At 37.8% G+C, this 20,349-nt stretch overlaps 2 protein-coding genes and 1 long non-coding RNA gene across 3 annotated transcripts; all 3 read right to left on the reverse strand.

Moving 5' to 3' along the window:
* Nucleotides 1-922: 922 nt before the first annotated feature.
* On the reverse strand, nt 923-10,143 carry gmfb (glia maturation factor, beta). The gene is made up of 8 exons (XM_072699083.1): nt 10,063-10,143; nt 9,224-9,358; nt 8,064-8,160; nt 5,995-6,044; nt 3,920-3,971; nt 3,657-3,737; nt 3,231-3,304; nt 923-3,084 (listed from the first exon to the last, which is right to left on the reverse strand). The coding sequence occupies exons 2-8, from the start codon at nt 9,224-9,226 to the stop codon at nt 3,013-3,015; spliced, it is 429 nt and encodes a 142-aa protein (XP_072555184.1). The 5' UTR covers nt 9,227-9,358; nt 10,063-10,143; the 3' UTR covers nt 923-3,012.
* Nucleotides 10,144-11,058: 915 nt separating this feature from the next.
* On the reverse strand, nt 11,059-12,707 carry LOC111856202 (uncharacterized). The gene is made up of 3 exons (XR_002841073.2): nt 12,437-12,707; nt 11,899-12,042; nt 11,059-11,546 (listed from the first exon to the last, which is right to left on the reverse strand). It is a non-coding gene; the product is annotated as an uncharacterized lncRNA (long non-coding RNA).
* A 1,070-nt stretch (nt 12,708-13,777) lies between these two features.
* lgals3a (lectin, galactoside binding soluble 3a) lies at nt 13,778-19,971 on the reverse strand. The gene is made up of 6 exons (XM_023835968.2): nt 19,566-19,971; nt 19,202-19,219; nt 18,224-18,937; nt 16,664-16,752; nt 15,652-15,808; nt 13,778-15,067 (listed from the first exon to the last, which is right to left on the reverse strand). The coding sequence occupies exons 2-6, from the start codon at nt 19,214-19,216 to the stop codon at nt 14,912-14,914; spliced, it is 1,131 nt and encodes a 376-aa protein (XP_023691736.1). The 5' UTR covers nt 19,217-19,219; nt 19,566-19,971; the 3' UTR covers nt 13,778-14,911.
* Nucleotides 19,972-20,349: the final 378 nt, after the last annotated feature.

The following is a 20,349-nucleotide window of genomic DNA, read 5'->3' on the forward strand; positions in this document are numbered from 1 at the left end:
TGCTGAAGTATTTACAGATAATACTGTTGAAAAACCCATTGTCAGATAGTGTAGGCTGCAGTTTTTTGAGTTTATTACATTTCTCACATTTTATAGCATGAAGCAGAAAATGGTAATTTCACAGCTTTATGTTTCACTTGGCAGAAGTAGAATTCGATGCATTGTCACAGTCAAGTATATCAGCAGATTACAATGCTTGAAAATACATCTTAAGACTTTACAGTTAATACTCGTATAGCGTACTTATTGAAAATACAGCTGCTTAGTTTGCAAATCACTGCAAATTACATAAAACGCACAAATATTTAATTTCTTTTGTAGAATGGACATTTTACTTAAAAGCATTTAATTCAAAATGAATTTTATCTTTAGTCAAAATGATGCATTGGAAAATATCTAGAATTTTATGGTTTTTAAGAATTTCCGTAGAGATTCCAAAATTGCCTAGAAAGAGTATTTGTGTTTGTGCAACGACAGTCATTAGATGCACATAAATTTTATAAACAAGAATTTTATACATTTTTGTAAATTATTGCTTGCATCAACAGATGAAAAAACGATGCATTATTGTACACCATCATAATAAATGAAATGTACCTCATCATGAATAACTGTATAGATAGGTAAGCAGTATGTGTGCACTAAAAATGATGCACAAAGACAAAAGTATCAGATATAAAGTCTTATAGTCAGTTTTTCCAGTGAAACAATGACAGCTGAAATTTAATGTTAGAAGCAAATTTAAATATTTGTATTGACTTCATGATGTCAATGACTTTTTGTAACAAGTTTATTTTTATGTACTTCTGAATCTTTTTCAATGTTACGTTACTTTTACTGTAATGGCTCATACTACTTTAGGACACTATTCACAAATGCATCACAACAAAAAAATGAAATAATGTCACTATAGAAACAGTCATACTCTGTGGTTGGAGAACATTTCATATCTGTAAACTCCCAAATGTTTATTACACCAGGTTAGTCATGCACAAATACAAAACGACACAAGCTCAATGTTAGCTACGCTTTTTATAGCTAGTTTGTTCACTTACACAAAATATTTCTGATGTTCTGAATTTGGTCTAAACTGCTCCATTTTTTCAAAGAAACAAATGCTATAGAATACATATAATGCATTATACACAATCAGGCTAATCATTTATTAATTATTAAACCAGGGGACTATCACAAAGCTGGGATTCTTTCTTAACCAGATGATTTGCCAGATTTAAGGTACGCCAGTTTAAACAGACTCTTTGTTCACTTACATTTAGCCCAGACTACCTTAAATATGACAAGTTCTCCAGCTACACAAGAAAACCAGCTTCATGATACAGACCCCAGGTTTATTATACATCATTTAATAACCCTCATAATGAAGCATCTTGAACCCACGATCATTCCAAGGCTTTTTTGGTGTTTGTCACAGAAACTACAATGTTACATGAATGAATACAATAGATATACCAATTGAAAAAAAAAATTTCACGTCTTAAAGATAATCCTGTCAAAACTTTACCTATCTTGTGCTACTCTGTATTCTGTATATCAGTAAACAGAAGTGCTATCCCATCAGTAGTGCTGTGCCATGTATTTAACATTATATAAGTAACCATTTTCTGTGGGGACCCACAACAATTTCACTTTGAGTTCACAAGATCATAGTGTTTGTACACATATACTAAGCTATGTTAATATGAAAAGATACAGAAGACAAGTTATGGTTGTTATTTTTTTAAAAAGAACATTAAGAACCTTGCACTGAATAATAGTACGGAATAATTAAAAATCTCCCCTATTGGGGCCACTATTTAAAAATTATTAGTGGTTCATCCAACGTCAATCACAGATACAGAGGTACAGTATATGAATGCCATTAATACATTGTTGAAAAAGTTGACTTAATTTCTCAGACATAACTTGTCAAAATTCAATTCTTTTGAATTATATTGGATCCTGTACAGCTAAATGGAACATCATTTAAATTTGCAATTCTATTTTCAATTGAACTTTCCCTTCAGTGCATTAATTCAAAGTACAGTTAGTAATAATACACATTTGTTTCTTTAAATAAAATAACTGGTTAGCACATCTAAGAAATAAAATTATGAAAAAAATTCTAAGAACAAATGTTTAAAATTGCAGAAAATATTATAGAAATTAAAGTAGTTATACTTTGAATATGAGGCCATATCAAAATAACATCCATGCATCCATCTTCTAATCACTTATTTTTGTCGGGGGGGGGGGGGGGGGGGGTGCCTATTCCAGGCAAGACAGGAAACAAGGCTTATTGAAACGTGCTTTAGTAGTTTCAAAAATTCACACTGAAATTGTGAGTAAGAACAAAAAAAGAAATTTGTTAAATCCTGGAGACTCATTTTATGATTGACAAATAAATTACAAAACAGTAATACACAAATAGTAACTCCAGTTCACAATTCTTTTACTAGTAACAGATTAATTGATAGAGACAATGAAACTGGAAGGTCTACATGTAGTTCTTGTTTTTTTTTTTTTTTTTTATAACTTGTCTTTGTCCAGTTCTCTAAAATATTTGAAATAAATTGTGTATGGAGTGCAAAGGCAAAAAAAAAAAAAAAAAATCCAGGAACACCCATAATTGTCTTAGCATAATTATTTTACTCAGTTGTTTTTGGTTTCTTTAAAAAAAAAAAAAAAAAAAAAAAAATCTGTGTTTAGTAGCATTTCTATGACACAACCACAATAGGGAAACAGTCAATTTATGCTAAATTGTATGAGAACTTTGAGTAAACACACAAGATTGAAACCAAGAAAATCAATGCCACATTTTATACAGACAAATGATAACTGTAGACTAGAATTTAAAGAACATCCATTTATTTATATATAATGACTTACTGGACCAGTTTTCTTAAAATGATTTTGGAATGTGTCAGCTTGGTTTACAGGTATGTTAAACTACAAGGAACGCAGGAAAAAAACCTCTGCAAAACTTTTTTCCTCCTTGAGTCAGATGAGAGGCGTCTAACGAAAGAATCCTAGTTTTTCCCGCAGCCATTCCTCTGTTAAGTCTTCTGTGTTTCGAATTTCAAATACCTAGGAGGAAACAACTATATTTAATTAAAAATCATATATTAAAGGAACACACACACACACACACACACACACACACACACACGATGTAAAAACTACTTACAAAGTTTATTTCAAAAATATGTGGGGATAAAATAAGAATTACAAACCTTGGTCAGCTCTACAGTTTGGACCAACTTGTTTTTACTTCCAGCATACATCATCTGCTGCTCAGGTTTACACCCTAAAAAACAAATCATCCCGAGTCAGGCAAACAAAATCAAACATTTAAAAAAAAAATCAAGGTTCAATGTTACTTTGTCATCAGCAGCTTTATACACGTACAAAATGTGACGAGACAACATTTCTCTATTGCCCCATACAGTAACATGCAATAAAACTGCACATCACAACATAAGGTGCAAACACACAGTAAGATAGATAGACTTTGCAGAGGTTAAGATCTCCTAACTTTGGGCTGCAATCTAAAATTTTTGTTGAAACGAAAATATTATTTTAAAAACAGCCTTAGACATCTCGTTGTCACAATAATCGCCATGGTGCGTCCTAGATGTACAAGTTTAAAACTTGCTTACCGGCTGGACTGGAAAAAATGAAACAGAGCGGGTAAGAAACACGGCCATCATCGTGCTGGTATTTATAACTGTATACCACAAATGTGGGTATGGTTAAAGAGAATCAGACTGCAGTGTCATACAAGCAGACTTTTACTATCAAGTGATACTGTAAATTTATTTATGAGTATGTTTTAATAGAAAATCTTAAATGGCAATATTTTATACAATACATATTAGCCTCCAACTCAAAATGATTTAATGATGAAGCTGAATAAAAGGATATCTTGGCTGTCTTTCAGGCAGTTCATCCTTTAAGGCATCAGGAGAAATGTCCTGGGAAAAAAAAAAATATATATACTCTGTAATATTCTTATGATTGATATATGAAATATGCATCTGCCTTACTTGCATTTGTCATACAATGCATAAAGATCTAAGATTTCACAAAAAAAAAAAAAAAAAAAAAAAAAAAAAAAAAAAAAAAAAAAAAAAACCAAAGAATTAGAAACCAAAAACATGCAGCTCATATTAAGACTGACAGAAAGCACGGGGTTACACTCTGTACAAAACGTCCGTCCAGAATACCAGGATTACACTCCACACACAGTGGGCTGGGATTCGAATGATTAATAAAATTTCAAAATTCTTCTTTTACTGAGTGTATATTAAAAACCCACATATTGCAGTAGAAAAAAAAATCCTACCAATACTAATGGCAAGGACTTGTGGAATAATATAACTCTTTGCCTTTAGTACAGCTTCAATCCTTCTTGGAATGCTACAAGTCATGAACTGTGTGTATTGGGATACTGGACTGTTGCACAAACAGGCCTATTTTTTCCATTATATGACCTTGCCCAGCAATCACCGGGTCCCATGACTCCCATCGCTGGGCTTCCTATTAAGGCTCTCATCAATTGTTAATAGACTTATTTGACATTAGTGTTATGCTAAAGATGCAGAATTCATTAGATGTGAGGAGCTTGATGGCCAGTAACTTCTTTTTAAAGCCAGATATAACAACCATGATGCCAAAGCAGCTCATCGTGTGGTTGATAACAAAACCTGACAATTTTTCAGTTAAAAAACTTACCATAGTGGGTAAAAACTGCCGTCAAAACTCTTTGGGTGGGTTTTGAATTCTCATGATCGCTATTCCTTAATTGGGTTTGTGAAATTGAGTCTCATTATGACAATGAGAGTTCTATTTAATAGTGAAAAATAACCACATGTTGAAAATACTAATAAACCCAAAGACATTTTACAGTTTGACAGCCAGAATTTAATAAATTTAAATCAGTCATGAGAGCAGCTGAATGTATTTGGAAATGTCTTTGTTACCAGTTTAAGATGGTTGTAAAAGCAAGAGAAAATTATAAAGCCCATGGTTAAAGTTAAAGCTCTTTGGTCTTTTAGTATGTTTGCGGAAAATAATATTTGAGGCAACATTTTCCAACAAGGTTGCCTGCATACTTATTTGAAACTAACTGTATTTGGTAACTAAACAGCTAATGTACACAACTGTATTGACATGCATAAAAACAGGTTTAGCACAGGCTATCAGTTAATTGACAACATCTGTTGTCAAGCATTAACTGGCTTTACTTTGTAACAAAGTGCACAACACTGCACATTTGCTGAGGTTGGGAGGACTTTCTGTACTTTCAGATTTTTAAACTAAAATTATGTGTATTTGTAAGGTTAACGTGAGCCTTGTCATAACTATTGCAATGTATCACTCAATCTGTTCATCATGCAGGATCAATAAAGGAGTTTGATTTGAATTAATTCAGTCTGAAACGAAAGTTCCCAAAATGTCATTAATGAAATGAAAGCATTAACTAACTCTCAAGCAAAGATAGTGAAATATTACTCGAGTTAACTGAGCTAAAACGATTAAGATTAGGGAAGTACCAAGAGGTGGGCTTTACTGTAAGCACACGGAGTACACTGAACCTAGAACATAGTTCCATCATCTCCAATATTCAAGAAGTTTATTGAAAGCTTAGTACTAGGTGGAGAAAGTGCAAAGAATACAGGAGATCTATTGTTTATGCATTATTACAGAAATATCCAGGTTCAAAACATTAAGTGAATCCTAACATTAGGCTAAAACAGAAAAGCACAGGAGCACTTGTCCTCCACGAATGTCCTGAAACAGCTGATCACCGTCATCACACTGAAAAACATTAGTCTACACCATGACTTAAAATTAACGACCATGTAACTAATAAACAGGCCGTGACCCAATTTCACTGACGGAAGAGAGAGAAACGATGACCTGAAAGGTATGCAATTCTTTAACAGTCCCTTAAATTTTATCCAACACACAATAACATCCGTACTAATAACTTACCTCATGTTCCTCATCAAGGATGACAAGCTGCCGGTCCTTGTCGATTTTCACTGAGAGAAAACACAAGGAGGAAACTACATTTACCTTCAATCTGAAAAAGCACTGGTCATAAGGTAAATCCATAAAACAAAATGCACCAAATTAGTAACAGAGTCAATGTTATTTTATTAACCAATATAAATAGTGATGATGATCGTGGAAATGTGTCACAACACAAGCGCATGGATCCCTACTGCATATGGGGTAACGTAGCTGTGAATCGGACCTGCTGGTCCAACAAATCCCATGATACAACAGAAAACGGGATTCAGGCCAGCAGACCTTCTTCCACTGCTCCAAGTTAAATTTGCAGTGCTTGTGTGAACACTGCAGGTGCTTCTGACAGTGGACTGGGGTCTGCATGGGCACTGACTGGCCTGCAGGTACGTAGCCCCATACGAAACAAGGCTAGATGCCCTGTGAATTGTAACCGAATTGTGATCACAGGATAACATCCGTCTTTTGTGCGACAGGAGCCGTCCTGTTGGTTTGTGCTATATGGGATTGCCTTTCTTCACTTCCCACATAGTTAAGTCCTGGCCGCCAAACATCCTGTTGGCGGATCGTGATTTGTCCCTCCTTAGATCATCCTCAGTCGGTATTGACCATGGCTGACCATGAAACCCCACAAGCCTGGCAGTTTCGGAGATACCGTTACTGAGCAGTCTCACCATAATCATTTGGCTCATGTCAAAGTCACTGAGATCTTTTTTTCTTGCCCATTTCTTCAACATGTCGCCTACAAATTCCGAACATTAGATTACAGTCTAAGATAGAGACCTTGACACACACTTATTACTAGACAGTCAACATCATTCCTTTCACATGACAGTCATTATGTTGTGTCTCATCGGTGTGTTTTCATATTATATATGTACACATTTGTAATACCCAGCTGCAGTAATGCATCATCATTAACCTATCCAACATGACTGCTACACTTTTGTTATTTTACATTTTGTTCTTTAAAATACATAGTTTATCATAGCTGAATTCTTCATGCACTTACATATCTTGGTTGCACAAAGGCCTGAAGCCTAACCCAGACAGCATAGGGCACAAGGCTGGGATAACGCTAAGCAACAAATGGATGAACCTAGAATTCAGGAGGAACAATATGGATTTCCACCTGACGGCAAAAAAGTGGACCAACTCTCTTGCCTTGCAGAGGTATGCGAGGCCTCATGAGAAAATGACGGTAGTCTACAAGTACTTTGTGGACTGCAAAAGGAACATGACCATATATTCTAGCATATACCGTGGGGGGTGCTGCAGAATTACAGGACACTTATGCTGCTACTGCATGCAATTTCGTCCCTGTATGCATGTAGAGAGAGCAGCATCCACATAACTGGCACAATGTCAATAGCGTTTAGAGGGTTTTGGCCTCTGGATGAGATGCATCTCCACTACCGTTTGTGGTTTTCGTGAACAGGTTATCAAAGCTCAGCAGTGGATGGAAGATCATTCTAAACGGAGGGCCAAAGGTAGCAGCCGTGATATTTGCAGATGATGATACGCTTCTGGCCTCATTCAGCCGCCAGTCTGATGTTGAGTGTGATGCAGGATGAATGAGGATCAGTGACTAAAAATATGAGGTCATAGTACTAATTTGGAAAAGAGTGGATCGATCTGTTCACGTGAGAGTCTGCCCTTAGTGAAGAAGTTTAGGTGTCTCAGAATCCAGTTCACAAATAACAAAGGAACATGAAATTCACAAGTAGGACGGTTCGGTGATTACAGTTTTATGCACAATGAATAAGTTAATGATAAAATTATTCCATTTAGTTTGTGATTAACATAATAACCAGCATCCCATCCAGGATGTACCTCAGCTTTTGTGGCCTGCACTATGTGGGAGAGGCTGCAGGTCCAGGCCATTTGGAACACATTTAATCACATAACTATTGTTACTTCAGCGCACCTATAACTGTATTGCATTGCAGAGGAAATAAGGTTTAAGATAATAGATATAAGCATTAATATGATAAAAGGCATTCTTTTCTGATTCGGTGCCAGGAATTACTTACTGATTATTGCAGCATTGTTGGTTTGCTTTCGGAATCTGAACTCCCGTAACTTTTTAACCAAATCCCCATCAACATCACACACTACCAAAGATTCACTCTAAGAAAAGAGAAAACAAAAAGCTTTTAGGGCAATGCAAAGCACCACCTAGTTATGACAGAGCAGTCTGTACTAGTGATATTTTTGTGAAGGACATTTAAAAAAAAAAAAAAAAAAACATAAAATATGCATTTAACAAAACAGCTATACATAGACACTATAATAGAGTGCAGCATTACCGTACTCATATGTTTAATCGTTTATTTAAGCCATTCAGGCTGATGAACTTACACAATGACATATAGGAGATAGAAGCGGAAAAGGGGTGAAAATTAAAATTACAGTCGCAAGACGAAACGTCGCTTTCAAGCAAGCGGTTCTTATTAGATATGCTACAAAACCACGTCACGGCGTCATGCTTAATAGATGCAAACGTCTGCAATTATCGGGGAAAAAAATAAATACGAATAAAAATTGAACCGCAGAAGTTACAGGTTTCCATAGGCCTGGGATTTATGCGTGATGGTTACAAAGGCTGACAAGCTTCCAACAGATGGCCAGAAACGTTATAAGAAAGAAGTCAACCAAGGACGAATCAGTTTCCATGCCTGAATTATTTCCCAGTTTGTAAGAAACCTTACGGTAACTAAATTGCAGGAAATGTGAACAATCACAAAAATCGACATAGCGGCTAGCTAGCTATCAGTGTGTCCAAGCAATTTATTTTGCTTATAAACTCTCTAGCTGATAGTCTCGTTATTAACATACATGAGTGAATTCTTAACTATGTAGCTAGTTTTGGTAACATACACATTGCTGTCACCGAATAGCGAAGCTGGATATCATTCAGTCGTTTTACAAACTTCGCTTAAATCGTGCTGGTGGGAGGCGAGCTAACTATGCACCATATTATGTGTGGGGATGTTGCAGAATATGACAATAGACTGGTGTGGCTGCAGTTTATATATAGGCACAGAAAGAAATACCACAATGAACAACATATTACGTAACAGTCAACGGTACAGATGCACAATTTGTATAAATCAGAAGTCTTACGACTTCATAAGCATACTAAAATATAAGATTTTCGAGCCGTTCGCTACCGCTTCCTCACGCCACTCACCATTTTCCCCGAAGCGCAGACTCAGACTGTCGAGGGCCTCAATCGTACGAAATTCTCCAGCAGTCTTGTGACTTTTATCTGCCCAATCACGTCTCAATCCACGTCCACGTGTCCTGGAAGCATCAGCGGACCCCGCTGCAAACGCATTCGTTGCATTTCGTTTTTTTTTTTGTTTTGTTACATGTTATTGTTTAGAAAAGTTTAATGTACGTTTATGAAAGTCGAAATAGAACATAATCGCGGAAAGTTAAGTAGCTCAAAATAAACACTCTACAGGCATCGACAATGAAAAGTGCATTAGGCTACGCAATTATTAAGAGAGAGATGAAGTTGCACTTTTACATTATTATTTTCTCGGTCATATATAACTGATTTTGAGAAAACCCACCCTTCCCCTAGACAATGACCAGCTCTCCAACAAACTGAATGAGTTCTTAACCATTTTAAGCAACAAAGGGCAATTCCCAGCTTTTTTTTCTCCCAACCATTCTCCCCCTCAAGCTCACGCCAACTCATCTGCAACTCAAGAAGACAACTCCACTTCTCCGCCTTGTTTCACGTTTCAAGATCTCCATTGTCATCCCTATCCCCAAAAAAAGGCTACGATCAGTGACCTAAACAACTACAAGTCTATTGGCTTGATTTCTGCAGTTATGGAAATCTTCATGTGCCTTGTCTTGACTCAGATGAAAGCTGTAATGAACCCTATGCTTGATCTCTTGTAGTTTGCATAGAGGGCGAACAGGTCTGTAAATGATGTTGGCCCTGGCCCTGTACTCTGTACTAGAGCATCTTAACACCTCTGGGACAGTTTGTGCTGAAGATTAAAGTCTACCTACTGTTAGTGCTGTATTCCACTTATCATTAGATCACAGACTTCCTTACAGACAGAAGACAGTAGGTACAGCTGGGGTAATATATATATATATATATATATATATATATATATATATATATATATATATATATATATATATATATATATATATATATGACACCTCAGTACTGGTGCTTCCCAAGTCTTGTCATGCCTTCTCTTCAGTCTATATCAACAACTGCACCTCCAATGACCTTTTAGTAAAAATCTTGAAGCTTGCCAATGACGATGCTATGGTCCATCCTATATCTAATGGTGATTGATCTGGCTTCAGAAACCAAGTTATGCAATTAGTGTCTTGGTGCAGTCAAAATCATCTGGTGCTCAACACCCAGTAGACTGTAGAGATGGTCCTGGATTTCTGAAGGCACCTCCATCTTCCACTCCTCCTCAGCATCAATGGCTTTATGGTCTCCACTGTGGAGATACTGAAGTTTGTGGGTACCACTACATCCAGAATCCCGAAATGGGAACGTAATATGAACTCTATAATCAAAAAAGCACAACAGAGACTTTACTTTCTACGACAGCTGAAGAAATTCAGCAACCTTCATATTTTACAGATTCAATTTTATACTACAATAATTGAATCCTTGCTGACTTCCTCCATAAATTTGGTTCCATCACACTTGAAAAAGCGAGACTGAAAAGCTTATTAGGGACTGCAAAAAAAAAACCATCAGCTGCAATCTGCACTCCCTACAGGACATTTACAACAGCAGAGTCCTAAAATGTGCTTTCATGATGATGTTGGATATTCGTCACCCTGGTCATCACCTCTTCTAACCCCACCTTCTGGCCCTGAAGACCAGGACATGTAGACTGATCAACAGCTTCTTTCCTGAAGCAGTATCTCCTCTAAATAAGCACAGCCACCCGCATTAGTGCAGTGGAATCCCACTGCCACAGTGCACCCCCCCCCCCCCCCCCACATTTGTATATGTAATGCTCCGTACAATGAAGTGCTTCAGCTTTAGTATTAGACACTTAACAATTGACAAAAGACAATCTGTGTTATGATATTGCATTTTAAAGTGTGGAAGTTATGCTAAATTTTTTAAAGAAAAAATATTTTAATTGTGATAATTGTCCTGTTCTAGTATTGTGGTGAATGCATGCTGCAAGTCACATAAGGTTCTTCATTGATGCTGCTGTATTAAGAGATGCATTCACATTATACACTACAATGAAAACACAATGAATGTTCTGTGTGGTTATTACTATCTTCCTGTACTATGAATTGAATTTTTCTTATTCAAAAAGGTCTGGCTGCAGACCTAACCTAAGCCTCCTCTGGGGGTCAAGAAATGACATAAATGGCCCAGACCCTTCTCCACTGATTTAGACAGATGTATATTTATAATAGCACACATTTTAAATAGACAAACATCATTCAGGGGCCTTTGGTACTCTTGTGTTGCCACCATTTTCATCTTGCTGCTGTATCTGTAAAACAGTATTAAACATTTCAACTGTAAATTAAGTTAAAGATGACACTATATTTAAGGGAAGATATGTCAAATTTATGTATATGACCTAATGCCTCCACTATCACTTTGTGAGTTAACTTGAAACATTCCATCACTGTTTACTTTTACATTGTGTGACAATGTCGTCAACATGTTCATTTCCCTCTGCACTTTATGTGTATATGTACAACCAAAGTATGGCTAACGTTTTATTACGTCACAGTGGGCAGTGTATTGAATATGGTTGGCACAACAAAGCCCCACGACTTAGGATAGCAACTGGCTGTCACCAAATGACTAGATGGATCATCATCTGCTTTTGTTATTACCACAGCTGACATATGTCTTCCAGTCTTGGACAGTCCTCAGATGTAAGTGTTGGGCTCATCTGCTCGCACTTCTGCAGGAGCTGATCCTTGTTATGTTTAGTCACAACTGGATCATAAAGTTTAGTCAGTGGGTGTCGGCAGGGTCTGTGGGAAAAAGAGTTTGTTGAAGCCTTCCAGCACTGACAAGACTGCAGAATGGCACCCCGATTCAACGAACTTTCACAAAAAGTTATGCTGTGCAACAGAGGAAGGCGGTTGCAATATCGCTTCAGGTGGCCTGTGTGAGTCACTCTCAGTGTTATACTGTCATCTTCTCTTGTTTCCAGCTGGCAGGTCATAAATTTGTAGGAAGGGTATGTTTTTTTCATGTGTGGAAGAATCCACTGATTGGAGATTTCTGTGCAGCCAATGGGAGTGTTTGACCTAGTGAGTTACAACACAATCGATCAGCAATTTACCTTTGTGCGATCCGACTAGTTTTGTTGTAATAACTACGAAAACAAGCACGGCACTGTATCGTTAATATTACTCTTTATACCTTTTGCTTGCATCAGCTGGCAGCTGATTCACATGCCCGCAGTACTCCATTACTATGACAACACACCAAGAAAGCGGCCGGAGGCGGAGCGTAGCGATGGCAAACAACGCGAGAGTTTCGGTCGTGACGTCACACAGGACCCCGGAATTCACAGCTCTAATCAAAACATTCAGTTAGCGCCTCATGTGGAAGTTGGAGGGGGAAGCCGGGGGGTGTCGTTAGTTTGTTCTTGTTTTTAAAATTGCCAGACGACACTGAGGTTAAAATATCGCTATTTTTAATATTTATTTTATTGAAGGCTAATATCTTACAACCACTGATCACCAAATTCAAATTAAAATGTGGATCTTTCCAGTTAAGGGCTCTTTCAGTGGTTGTCAGGCTTCTGTTTTTAGAGCCATACGCCAAACATATTTCCGATTTAGATAACTTTTTTGTCCCTAAGCATTCATCGCCTGTATTGAGAGGTATGTCGTAAACGAAAGAATAAAAGTGTGTAGATAGGCATAGTGAAGTGAAACGGTTTTATGTCGTCGATGCCTTATTTTGACCCAGGCAACAGTTACAGACAGAGGTGTAAAGTACAGGTCCAGAAAGTACAAATCCAGACTAAGGTTTTGTTTCAACCAACCAGTTGAGTGACTATGACTCTTTATGCTCAACTGGTTGGTTGAAACAAAACCTTAGTCTGGATTTGTACTTTCTGGACTTGAACTTAATTCACACCTCTGGATATAGGCATGATATTTTTAAGATTTATTTTGAGACTTGTTTGGAATAAAGAAAACGTGTTTACAGAATAGTGATACCTGCATATTTGTGAACAGGGAAGGAAATACATATTTGAACTTTGTTTTGACCGCAGTTTTAATAAGCATTTTTGGCATGTCAGATGTGGCTTTGACTTAAAACTGAACATTTAGGCCACTTCCCAGAAAATGCTGAGATATTTGTGTATCCCCATTCTGAGATATGTTTTTTTTTTTGGTCCACAGCACCTAACGTTAGCATATTTTTTCCAAGTTGAGTAAGCTTCCTCTTGAGATTCCAGGTTCCCCTAGCAATCTTGTGGTTAGGTGGAATGACATCCCTAATGTGTGTGTACGCCTTGTGATGGGACTGGCATGCTGTTCACCTTGGTGTACTGATAAACAGTTATGGTAACTGAATGGGTAATTATAGTATTTACATTTAATACACAGCATCATATTTATCCCAGTACAATAACATATACCATGGATACTGTCTTGTGTTAAATTTGTTGGGCAAAGATGGCTTTAATTTTTGGAACTAGCAGAATGATTGTATTGACTCAGTAGAAAAAAAAAGACTACGAGTCTATTAGATTTGGTTATACTGTATTTTATAATCAAACTGTAGTTTAAACTTGTTTAGCAACATGCCCAGATGCTTTAATACACGGTGATTAAAATATACAAGTTTAAACATCTATTGCAAATCCTGCATAAAACATAACATTCATGTCAATTCCATACTCAATTATTCACAATATTTTACATGCTACTACTGCACTCCCTATTATACTGAAAAATAGAATTTCATTCAATTGGCAAATGAACTGAACAAAGCACCTATTATAGAAGGGTTAAGCTTTCTACTATATTCTTATATCTACTCCTTCACACTCAATCTGGACATGATTGCACTCAAAAAGTAACACTGTTTTTAATTTATTGTGAATGCTTTTATTCTGATTTCTGTGTAAAATGTTGCTGAACCAGCTTCACACATTCGGGCAGCAGAGGCAACTGCTATTTGTCCAGTTTCACCCACTAGGTGGCATTAAAGAGCCTTAATAACTGGACAGCTTAAATCAATTCTGGCTCCTCTGAGAAAGCTACACAACATAGCCTCTCCTGGGAGTTAAACTCTCAAGTCCATATTACAATGACACCACATGCTGCCCTAATGCAAAACGTGTTTTCCCCAATTGAAATCCATCAAGACACTACAGTAGGTTATTCTGCTATACCTGATTTATCAATACATTTTAAAATGTTTGTATCCCTTGTACTGTAGGTGATACATTTCAAAACTAAGAACTGAAATCATATTTACCTGCAAAAACATAAGTTACGCTGAGAGAAGTATATAATGTGAAATATTTTGTGAAGGGAGGTGAATTGCTTTTGCATTGTAGGATATGTAAATAAATATGTTGGATATGATTACATAAACCACACAATTATCAATTGCATGCTTAAAAATGCATACAAATATGTGCAAAGTAATAGGATAATACTTAAATGCTGGTAATGCAGTAGAACAGAAATGCAGTTTACTTGCCTTACCTTTATCATTTATAAGCACATTCATTACCTCATCTTATTAATCCAGTTACGTGGATTTAAGGACCACATTACATAGTACACAATTAATTTAGGCTGCTGCAGATATTCTCTCCAATTAATGCATCCTGATATGTGGGGGAGGGTGGGCTCAGGTGATGGAGAACTAGATCATACAGGGGGCCACACTGTGGAGAATGACATCACCTTCAATACGCAAGAGGGTTACTTCCTCAAGCCCTCCAACCCGGTGCTCATACTCCAGCAAGTGAGACCCATCCACTGCTACCTTAAACATATCTTCCTCAACCAAGATCTTAAGCTGTGGAAAACAAGAATGATTTTATCCACACATTTCAAATAAAACAGTATATTTGGCAAAACAAGCTGCGTAAGCCTTATATATTTAAAGGTTAAGAACATTAGAAATTACCCAAAATTACAGTAAACACAGAATCTAAGAGTAGCGTGATGTATATTTGGGAGTTTAGATACTAAACTGGAGAAGTCTGTTAAAGAATAAATTTGATAAATATATATTATTGATATAAATACATTAGATGCTCCTCTACTTACGGACGAGATACGTTCCGAACGACTGTTCGTAACTTAAAAAGCTCGTAAGTCGTTATTCAACGTCATTTTAAGGGTATACGCAAGTACAAATAACAAGGATGCTGGCGGGAGTAGCGGCCAGAAGTCTTACTAGGCGGAATTGAAGCACAGACAAAAAAAATAAATTGATGTTGCAGACAGGAAATGGGAGCCCAACAAACACAATTTGGACTTACGGCCCTCTTTGTTCATATGTTTGAAAGTTTGTAAGTAGAGGAGAGTCTGTAAGTACATTTAAATCGATCTTTACATAAAAAAAAAAACTACAACAGTAAAAGGGATATAGCGTACCTCAAAGCGTCTTCCCTCGTCAAAGGGAAACAGCCCTTCCCGCTCCTCTGGTCCCCACTCTCCACCTACATTTGTATTACGGACAATGATCCGTTCATTAAATCGAGGGTTAAAATGAAAAGCTACATCTGCCTCTTTCACAAAGTCAACGTGGAATCTGAAAAGACAAGACATTTCTTAGAGAAGAAACCTGTATCAAACATGAATTGTTTCTAAAATCTTAAGACATAAAATCATTTTTGTTACCATTGTGTGCTTTTGCCAAGACTCCAGATGAGATAATCACATTAGATCAGAAGTCTTATTACTGGTGGCAAATTGGAACTATGCGAACGCCTGATCCGGGCCTAGCTTTTTCTCCACCGAACTGGATGCCGTTTAACATTCCATCCATATATTCATCTAGTTTCCATGCCTTAATCCAGTAAAGCAGTATTCCCCAATCCAGTCCTCAGGAACCCAGACAGTCCATGTTTTTGCTCCCTCCCAGCTCCCAAAAATGTGGACTGTCTAGCAGGGAGCAAAAACATGTGCGGACTGTGGGTCCCCGAGGACCGGCTTGGGAAACACTGCGGCCTATCCATACAAAAAGCAATGATCACAAGGCAGGGAAATGCTCTGGACGAGCCTTCAGTACATTGCAGGGCAAGAGTCAGTAATAAACTGGGATGTTTTTTTTTTTTTTTTTTTTTGTTTTTTCCCCCCCAAAGTCACATGCTTGTGTAAAGCTTGGTGATAGAGAAGAGAGTCAACTGGCATCCATGGATTAGGTTTTAAGAGCCAAGCTCAAGGACTCAATATTGATATTGGTTACTTTGCAGACCATGGTATTTGAACCCACAGCCTTATAGGCTTGAGCATAGTGACCTAACGTGTTGAGGCACAGCAAATGTAATTACTAGCGATACGACATGTGCACATGGCTTAATATTAAGATATGCCATTATTGTTACTGATTGAGGACATTCACTTATTCATCATGCAAGTATGGAGGGAAGGGTGAATTGAGTACCTCTTTGCATTTAACATAGGCTCTCCTACTATTGTGATCATAACCCCTGGCATCAACCCAGCATGTAGAGGCAAATGAAATGGCACTTCCTGAAGGGCAGATTGAAATGAGAAATAACACCTGAACATAAATATTTACAACGATGATCACTGCAACTATCACCTGACTTGAAGTCTCAAAAAACCATTCCTGAAGAATGGTTTTTCGATTCTGAATTTTAAACTGCACAAAACAAAATTAAGAATTATAACTGTATATAAAAAAAAAAAAAATCGCTGTTAATTACAAATGAAGCTAAGTTGTCTGATCAACATTATGAAACTTCCTTCACACAAAACCCTGGAGTGTATGTTAATTCTTCAGGGAAGACACACACACTTAAACTACAAAAAAAAAAAAATATGACTAGGGAAGAAAACCCAGAGGATCCAGAAGTGAACACTGGAAGGACATGTAAGCACCACGCAAACAGACATGGAACACATGTGAGGTCATAGAGCAATCCATTGCACCTCACCCTTCACGGAATGTTATTTTGTTTCTTTGGTAAGAAGATTTTACTACAAAACAAAGTCTTTGCTTAATCACATATTACAGAGCAAAACAGCCGAGTATGTAAACTGGCACTGATATTGACAGATAGAAACAGTAAATCGGTAATTTGAAATGCTACAGCTTTTCCTACCTTGGTTTTTAGGTCTTGAGTCCATAAAGCCACTCTAGGTTCCTTATATGCATATTAATGAGCCACATGGCTAAGAGTCAAAGCTAATTCTCATTCCAAGCAACACCACACTTCAGAATGTCAAATAAATCATATTTAATAATATCATGGCATTTCAATTTTTACAGGTCAACTCCAGCATTTTAGCATAAATATACCCATCAAAAAAAAACAACCACAATGTTTATCATCAATAGTAAAGCAAAACACAGTCCTACTAATAAGAACATTTAAAATCCCAACTGCCTTCAAAATTTGCCCCCCCCGAAAAAAAAAAAAAAGTAAAAAGTTGTAAATGGATATCTAAAATCATTACTTGCTATTTACGTGAATACAAGTGTCAAGCTAAAATAAACATCCAAAAATAAATTTGGCACATGGTATAAATTTTTTAAATACAAATGCTAAGATTTTAACTAAATATGAACAGGTGTAGTCAGTCTTCCCCACCCATCAGCGTGTCTAATTTACTCATAAGTTAACCTGCAATGACTAACATAGCAAGACAGACAAGCAGTGACGTCTTCATCCAAAACAGAGCTGAAGAAAATCAATGCATTCAAAAGTATGGCGGGTTATGTCTAGGCTGAAAGAAAAGAATACATGTGGGTCTATTATGGTTTCTGGCTTCAGTGCTCAATACAGAAATTGCTTGAGAAAACCGGCATTCAAAGCTGACAACATCCTTATAACTTCCACCAAGTGCGAGTGACAAAATGCATGTGGTAAAATCAAACACTAACATCGCTAAAGCAGCAAAAAGATTAGTCTATTACTTTTCAAACTGAATTGGCATATGGAGAAGTTTGGATATTACAGATATGAAGGACACTCACCGGCATTCCTCCAGGAGCAGGCTGTCCCCCAAATGAAGGATTCGGGTACCTTCCCATAGGGTCTGGGTTGTACCCAGAGTACCCAGGCTGGGTCGGGAAGGGCCCAGGCATGCCCCAGGTCCCAGCAGGCATGGGGGGGTAGCCCGAACCCGGGAAGTGAGGGAAAGCACTCGATTCGGTTACTGCTGGGAAGGATCCAGGACGCCCAGGTACATACGCTCCTGCTGACTGCCCACTGGGATACGGGGGGCTGGGAAAATGCCCCGGAGCAACTCCAGGGCCCGAAGGGAATGATCCAGCAATTCCAGGTAGGTATGGTTGAGCAGATCCTCCTGGAAACTGCCCAGGGGCATTACCTCCAGCTGGGTATGGATTATGATAAAAAGGCAGCTGTGCAGGGGCTCCAGGCCCATGAGAATTTTGGGAACCAGGATATCCTGCAGCCATTGAAGGTGTTCCAGGATACTGCCCTGGGACTCCAGAACCTGGGTGATAGTGTCCAGAACTGGTTGGTACAGAAGGATACTGACCCGCAGCCCCTGGAAAAGATGGAGCTGAAGGCTGTGGTGCACCAGGAGTGACAAAATGCGGGGCTCCGGGGGCAGCTTTAGGCCAGCCAAGATTTTCCGTTTGACGGTTTGTGCTGCCTGGCATCTGCGATTTGCCCATTTTTGATGTTTGCCCAGAAGCATCATCATCAATGGCATCAGACAGCTGGATACAGTAGTGATTAGCACAGGTTATTCATTGGAAAAAACATGGGTTATAAATTACCACGGAGACATGTTCATCCCAATATATATTACTGTAATTAAAATAGTTGTAACCAAACAGCTTTTTAAAAACGTATTCAAAATTATAAAACTAACGCCTCAAATACTGCGCCTGTTTAACATAATGAAATCATTTACACTGAACCATTAACACGAAAACATAATTTAACTTAAATCGTAAACGTCGAACTCTTTAAATACTCACCGAGAAGTCATCCATGTCCTGAAATGGAAAAAAGAAAAGTTATACCGAGAAATAAGACTCTACGTTTATATACCAACTTAAATATAGCAGGTCTTAATCGAGGGACTCATATTCGACATTCCACATATCCACATCGCTTCATAGAGAAATTTTGCTACTGTTCGGCAGTTATGTAACATAAGACGTAGTACTGTAAAGCACGAATTACGCTGTACTCCATTAGTTATGAGCTGCAAGACGCCAGATAATGTTTTAGCTATAGCTACTTCCTCGTTCCTATAAATTAATACATTCGCACGCTGTCACGTTAATTTCCTCCCGAAGCGATAGTTATAGGATACGTCATGGTTACACTGTAACTTACCGTAGCAAGATACTTTCGTTTCTAAATACTGAGAGTGGAAATAATTAAAAAAATAAAATAGTGTTAGACACAGGAAGTGCTTCTTTCACTAAGGAAACACACAGCGCCTTCTGACTTTAGTCGCTCACTATTATTCCCACCCTCCTCCTTTACGCTTCTCCTCCTTTGAAATGACGCCCGATAACGAGGACGCCGAGCGATCTGCCGGGACTGCTAGCTAAACGCGCCGTTGCATCGATACTTAAGTATCCGAGCTGCATAGGCAATAAGCGCGTCACCCTTCTCTTGATTACGTCGGTATGTGGATTTGCAGGTGTGATCGATGCCTGCAGCCCATCCCAGGCACTTTATGGCACAGGGCAGGGAATTACCATGGCCGCGCTTACAAACGCCACAAATAGACCCTGGTAGTGTGAAACGAAATTGCTGCCCAGCAACTCACCGTACTGCATATAATATTTTACTCTAGTGTAAAATATAATTTGAAAAAATAATGAACATAGGAGCAATGTGTTCCATTGCATCTATATAATAAGTTTCTAGATAGACTGGATGGTTGCTCAATGCGCAGTACTGGTGCGTCGGGAAGTCAGGGTCAGTCTCTATAAACTACTCCCTATGTCTCGATGGCAAAATATATTTACCAATACAAAATCTCAAGCTAAAAAACATACGTTGTAAGTCTGCAGAAAGAGATCGAGTGTATGGGAGGTTAGTTCAGCCCTTGGTTGATCAGAAAACTGTAAAGACAAAATGTGTACTTTATTTAACATATCGTTTCAAC

Source organism: Paramormyrops kingsleyae, chromosome 14 (genome assembly GCF_048594095.1).
Source record: "Paramormyrops kingsleyae isolate MSU_618 chromosome 14, PKINGS_0.4, whole genome shotgun sequence".
NCBI lineage: Eukaryota > Metazoa > Chordata > Actinopteri > Osteoglossiformes > Mormyridae > Paramormyrops > Paramormyrops kingsleyae.